A 6008-nucleotide genomic window follows, 5' to 3' on the forward strand; every position below is an offset into this window, starting at 1 on the left:
TTTTTTTTTTTTTTTTTTTTGGGACGGAATCTCACTCTCTCACCCAGGCTGGAGTGTAGTGGCACCATCTCGGCTCACTGCAACCTCCACCTCCCGGGTTCAAGTGATTCTCCTGCCTCAGCCTCTTGAGTAGTTGGGACTACAGGTGCGTGCCACCACATTTTTGTATTTTTAGTAGAGACGAGGTTTCGCCATGTTGGTCAGGCTGGTCTCGAACTCCTGCCCTCAAGTGATCTGCCCGCCTTGGCTTCCCAAAGTGTTGGGATTACAGGCATGGGCCACCGAGCCCGGCCAACCACTGATATGTCTTGTGAATCAGCTCTACTGTCTCTGGAAGTATATTCTCCCAACCTCCTCCTTTTTGTTTTGTGTTTTTAAGACAGGGTCTCTCTCTCTCTCTTTTTTTTTTTTTGAGACAGGCTGGAGTGCAGTGGCGCGATCTGGGCTCACTGCAACCTCCGCCTCCCGGGTTCAAGCAATCCTCCCACCTCAGCTGCGGAGTAGCTGGAAATACAGGCACGCGCCACTATACCTGGCTGGTTTTTGTTTTTTACGTAGAAATGGAGTCTTACTATGGTGCCCAGGCTGGTCTTGAACTCCTGGGCTCAAGCGATCCTCCCAAAGCCCTGAGATTACAGGCGTGAGCCACCGCGCCGGATACAACCTCCTACTTTTATGAAAGTGTGAGCACTTCCAATACGAGGAGTAAGTGGATGGGCGGTGTGTGACCAACCCGCCTCAGCGTCCCCCGGAGTCCGCAGGCTGCGGCTCACCATTCTCTGCCCCATAGTCAGCACTGCGGATGAAAGGGAATGTGGGTGGAGGATAGAGGTTGGCAATTCTGAATCTGTACATAGAACTGGAAGGGGCTCATCGGAATGTGTCGGTCCTTAAGATTCCCCCTCCCCGGCCGGCGCGGTGGCTCAAGCCTGTAATCCCAGCACTCTGGGAGGCCGAGACGGGCGAATCACAAGGTCAGGAGATCGAGACCATCCTGGCTCACCCGGTGAAACCCCGTCTCTACTAAAAAAATATAAAAAACTAGCCGGGCGAGGTGGTGGGCGCTTGTAGTCCCAGCTACTCGGGAGGCTGAGGCAGGAGAATGGCGTAAACCCGGGAGGCGGAGCTTGCAGTGAGCTGAGATCGGGCCACTGCGCTCCAGCCTGGGCGACAGAGCGAGACTCCGTCTCAAAAAAAAAGAAAGATTCCCCCTCCCCATGGAGGTTAAAAACACAAAACAAAACAAAACTATCAAAAGAGCTATTCTAAACCAGGCTGAAGATTGGAAGGAAGTTGGCCGGCCTCGGCTGCAGGACAGGTGCTTCCAGACTCCATTAGGGGTGTCCAGCGCCTTCTTTTGCCCCAGGCAGCACCCTGAAGAACGCATCGGGGCCTCGGTTCGCGGACACGAGGAGTGGACCGACCGAGCGCTGTGCGTAAAAGGACCGGTTAAGCACACGCCTGAGCGCCACCGGGGCTGGGAGACCGCGGCCCGGAGGTCGGCGAGGCGGGGGCGGGCCCGGAGCTCCTCCCACGGGGGGGCGGGTCGGGTCACATGGCGGTGGCGCGGTGGCGCGGCGGCGCGCGAGGGAGCGCAGGCTCGAAGCTGCGCAGGCGCGGGGCCCGCCCCTGGGACCCTCGGGGCCGGGCGGTTTGGCCCCTCAGCGCCCTGGCGTCCGGGCGGGAGAAGGCCAAAAGAAGAGAGGCACTTGAGGTGGGTGCTGCGCGCGGGGCTCCGCGAGGCATGTGATGTCTGTAGGCGGGGCCTGTCGCGGCGGAAGCGGGGAAACTGAGGCAGGGCTGGGGGCGCGCGATAGGGTGGGTGCTGGGCTGGTGAGGCGCGCCCCCCGGGCTCGCGTCAACTTTCCTAGGAACCACCGCAGCGCTGGCGCTCCCTCCGCCGACGACGTCCTTTCCGCCACCCTGCGCGGCGGCCGGTGGAAAAACCCTGCGCACGGGCGTCGGAGACCCGGGACCCGGCGCTGCTGCGGCGGTCTAGGGGCCCCTCTGTCCCCGCCCCCGAGCCTTGAGTGACGCCGGTGGCGCCGACCTTGGTGAATTGTTGGGACAAGGAACAGAGAAGAGGGCTCTGCCCTGGAGCGTGGGCCTGGGGGTGGCCCGGCTGGACCAGCCCCAGATGTGGACCTGGCAATCCTCGTCCTCGTCTCTGTGCCCACTTAGGGTCGTGTCTTTTAAGAGAGCACGGTTTCTAGCGTCGTTCAGCGTTCGAGAGACACCTGTTCCCCCTCTTTCCCAAGAGTCACAAACACCTGACTTTAAATTGGGTAGAGCCCAGTTGTAAACTTAACAACCCTGCTGAGGTCTAGGAATGAAAAGATAGATGTACAATCTGCCCCCAGGGTTGTTGCTGGGGCGGGAGGTGAAGGCGCAGGTGGAGACGGCTAGAGGCAAAGGAAGGGAAATTAAGGCCCAGCCGGACCAGGGCTGTGGGAAGGAGGCGCACCCGGGAGTCCACTGTCGGACAGCTGCTCCTGCGCCTCTTTTTCTTACCACACACCATGCTGTCTCCACAACCCAGCAACCCAGAACTCAGCTTTTGTGTTTGTTTTATTTTAATGTATTTTCCTTTGAACCTGGCAGGTGGTTTTTTAAAAAGAAAATAATCAGGATTTGGTTTGAAAAGCAGTGTGGGCCGGGCGCGGTGGCTCAAGCCTGTAATCCCAGCACTTTGGGAGGCCGAGACGGGCGGATCACGAAGTCAGGAGATCGAGACCATCCTGGCTAACATGGTGAAACCCCGTCTCTACTAAAAAAAATACAAAAAACTAGCCGGGCGAGGTGGCAGGCGCCTGTAGTCCAGCCACTCGGGAGGCTGAGGCAGGAGAATGGTGTAAACCCAGGAGGCGGAGCTTGCAGTGAGCTGAGTCCGGCCACTGCACTCCAGCCTGGGCGACAGAGCGAGACTCCGTCTCAAAAAAAAAAAAAAAAAAAAAAAAGAAAAGCAGTGTGAAGGAGTCAGCTTGAATAGTCTTGAATGCTCTTGCTTGGGCCCAGCTTTGGAGAATGAGGATTGGGATTTCGGCTGCAAACCCCGACTCCTTACCATACTCATTCATCAGAAAACTTCATTTTGGGTACAAATAACGTTTTGAGGGTAATCATTGCTCTAGAAATAAAGAAGAATTATGCATCGTATTTATTGCATTTTTTTGTGAGGTACTTCACAAGGCACCTCCTATACATTTAATCATTTGATTCTTGCAACTCTGTAGAAGGTAATTAAGGAAACATTCCCATTTTACTGATGCAGAACAGTTCCTTGTCCAGGTTTATACAGCTTGCAAGAATTAAAGTTAGGTATTAGTTGTTCTTGGTGTGGACCTTTCCTATATTCCCCTCTTTTATAAGAGCATGTCGTTTAGTTGAGACCTTCTGCATTACTCCTGAAGGGGTACAAAAGACATTTCTGATGATTGTCTAATCTTGTATCATTTAAATGGTGCTCAGAAAGTTTGGATAGGACTGGAACTCTAGGGCTCAAGCCCCAGGCTCTGTCCCTATCTAATAAGTAAGGCTGCCGGGCGCGGTGGCTCAAGCCTGTAATCCCAGCACTTTGGGAGGCCGGGGCGGGCAGATCACAAGGTCAAGAGATTGAGACCATCCTGGCTAACACTGTGAAACCCCGTCTCTACTAAAAAATACAAAAAATTAGTCAGGTGTGGTGGCAGGTGTCTGTAGTCCCAGCTACTGGGGAGGCTGAGGCAGGAGATTGGCGTGAACCCTGGAGGCGGAGCTTGCGGTGAGCTGAGATGGAGCCACTGCACTCCAGACTGGGAGAGCGAGATTCCGTCTCAAAAAAAAAAAAGAAGGCAGCTATTCTGCCAGTTGGATTCTTGCCTCTTTGTGAAATGTTGAGCAGAAGCTCCAGGTTTTCTGCTGCGGCTTGTGTGGCAAGAACCATCCCGAGGTGCTGTGCAGGGAGCCAGCCTCACCTCTGAGCTTAGTGGCCTCTGGCACAGGGAAATTACAGCTGGGCAGTGCCCTTTGCCTTCTCTGGCGCTGCTAGTGCAGGAGGCAGTTTTGGCTACTACAGGAATAGCATGGAGCAGGAAGGGCCTGAGACAAGTCAGTGTTCCCATCAGACCAAGTTCAGTATTTTGTGTCTGTCCTGCTTCAGATATCCTGTCTTTATAGGGGCATGAGTGAATCTGAGCCCTGCAAAGGAGAGAAAGATAATGCTGCTTTGCAGTACTCTAGTGCATTGCCGCATTGCAAATTGCCCTTCTTATACAATCTTTTTGACAACTCTTTAGGTGCCCTTGTTTTTTATTTTTTGTTTTTGTTTTTTTTTGAGACGGAGTCTTGCTCTGCCGCCCAGGCTGGAGTGCAGTGGCCGGATCTCAGCTCACTGCAAGCTCCGTCTCCCGGGTGTACGCCATTCTCCTGCCTCAGCCTCCCGAGTAGCTGGGACTACAGGCGCCCGCCACCTCACCCGGCTAGTTTTTGTATTTTTAGTAGAGACAGGGTTTCACCGTGTTAGCCAGGATGGTCTCGATCTCCTGACCTCGTGATCCGCCCGTCTCGGCCTCCCAAAGTGCTGGGATTACAGGCTTGAGCCACCGCGCCCGGCCAGTTTTTTGTATTCTTTAGCCAGGATGGTCTCGATCTCCTGACCTTGTGATCCGCCCGTCTCGGCCTCCCAAAGTGCTGGGATTACAGGCTTGAGCCACCGTGCCCGGCCAAGGTGCCCTTGTTTTTAAGAAGACACTGAGGTTCAGAGGGAGAAAATAACTCTCAAAGAGAGAAAACCCAGGATTTTTGGCTTTTAGCCCAGTGTCTTCTGTGGTATTGCCTTGCCTTCCTATCCACACCCATGTAACTTGATGGAGCCCAGACAGGAGGTTGTGCAAGTGAGATTAGAATGACTTGCTCTTTGGGGGGCCGCTACAGCTTGAGGAAACAAGAGGACATAATCAGCTACTGGAAAACCCTGAGATACGCCCAAGAGTGAGGAATGTGGGGGCTGGTGCTGCTTTCAGCATCTATTCAGAGGTTTCTGAATCTGGCATTTGAGAGTAGGGCTGGGCCAGAACCAGGCAGATACACACCCCAAGGAGCAGGGCTGAGAGTTGGAGACTGAGACAAGTAGGTGAGAGCTCATTGCAAGTGACTAGTTTTGTGGTGTTTGAAGACAAGGATGGGTGGAAGGGCATCTGTTGCTCGTAAGGCACTGTGTGCCTGCATCATCAGTGTGCTAGACAGGGATGGACAGAGTCTTGTTCCTGTGGGGAGAAGAGGTGCAGAATGACTTCTCAGTGGAGACTAGGCAACGAGACCCTTAAGAAGACATTTGGCTTCGGATTTTAAGATGCTTACCAAGGATTGGGCTTGAGAGAGGCTGATGTTCTCTCCAGGCAGCAGATTTCCCAGGCCCTGTTTAGGGGCAGTCTTGCTCTTAGCTTGCCTGAGGCCAGTGAACAGGCTTCAAGACCTGCAGGGCCCCACTTCCTGAGCCCGGACTCCTATGCTGTTCCAGCCTTAGAGGCCACTGGCCTGTGGTTGGCTGCCCAGGACTCATCGTGTCCAATAAACAGTTATGGACTGGAAGTTGGGAGACCCAGACCTGAGTCCCAGCTCAGCCACTGACAACCTGTTCTTCCCATGTGACCTTGGACTAGCCAGCTCCTTCTCTGAGCTTTAGTTTCTCCATTTGCTCAGTAAAATGGAGCTGAATGAGAGCTTTGAGGGACGGAGAGGGGAACAGAGGAGATCAGAGAAGGAAGATGAAGCATCCTTTCAAGCCTTGTTCACTGAGGGCCTGAGGCAAGGAGGCCCATGTGCACTCTTAGTTTTTTGTCTCCCTCAGCACCCTTTCTTGCTTCTCCCCTGTCTCTGCCTCAGGCCCGCTCATTCTGAAGAGGGAGGATTCCCTGGGTGGGGCTGGGCTGGGCAGGTGTACCCTTGATGTTTAGAATATGATGCTGTCTCTACTTGTTTCAGACATGAATTAACTCACCCAGTGCTGATACTTTGTTTCATTAAGACTT

General features: G+C 54.0%; 1 protein-coding gene across 2 annotated transcripts in view; it reads left to right on the top strand.

Moving 5' to 3' along the window:
* Positions 1-1548: 1548 nt before the first annotated feature.
* The window catches only part of PRXL2A (peroxiredoxin like 2A), a 339130-nt gene continuing 334670 nt past the window's right edge, over positions 1549-6008 (top strand). The window contains exon 1 of one of the 2 annotated variants that reach the window (XM_033208940.1): positions 1549-1714. Coding sequence is in view for 1 of the 2 variants with exons in the window: in XM_033208939.1 (XP_033064830.1) it covers positions 1556-1714 (159 nt within the window). In the remaining variant the exon portion in view is untranslated. The remainder of the gene's footprint in view (positions 1715-6008) is intronic. The other variant, XM_033208939.1, reaches the window with a different exon arrangement.

This window comes from Trachypithecus francoisi, unplaced genomic scaffold (assembly GCF_009764315.1).
Source record: "Trachypithecus francoisi isolate TF-2019V2 unplaced genomic scaffold, Tfra_2.0 Lachesis_group9, whole genome shotgun sequence".
NCBI lineage: Eukaryota > Metazoa > Chordata > Mammalia > Primates > Cercopithecidae > Trachypithecus > Trachypithecus francoisi.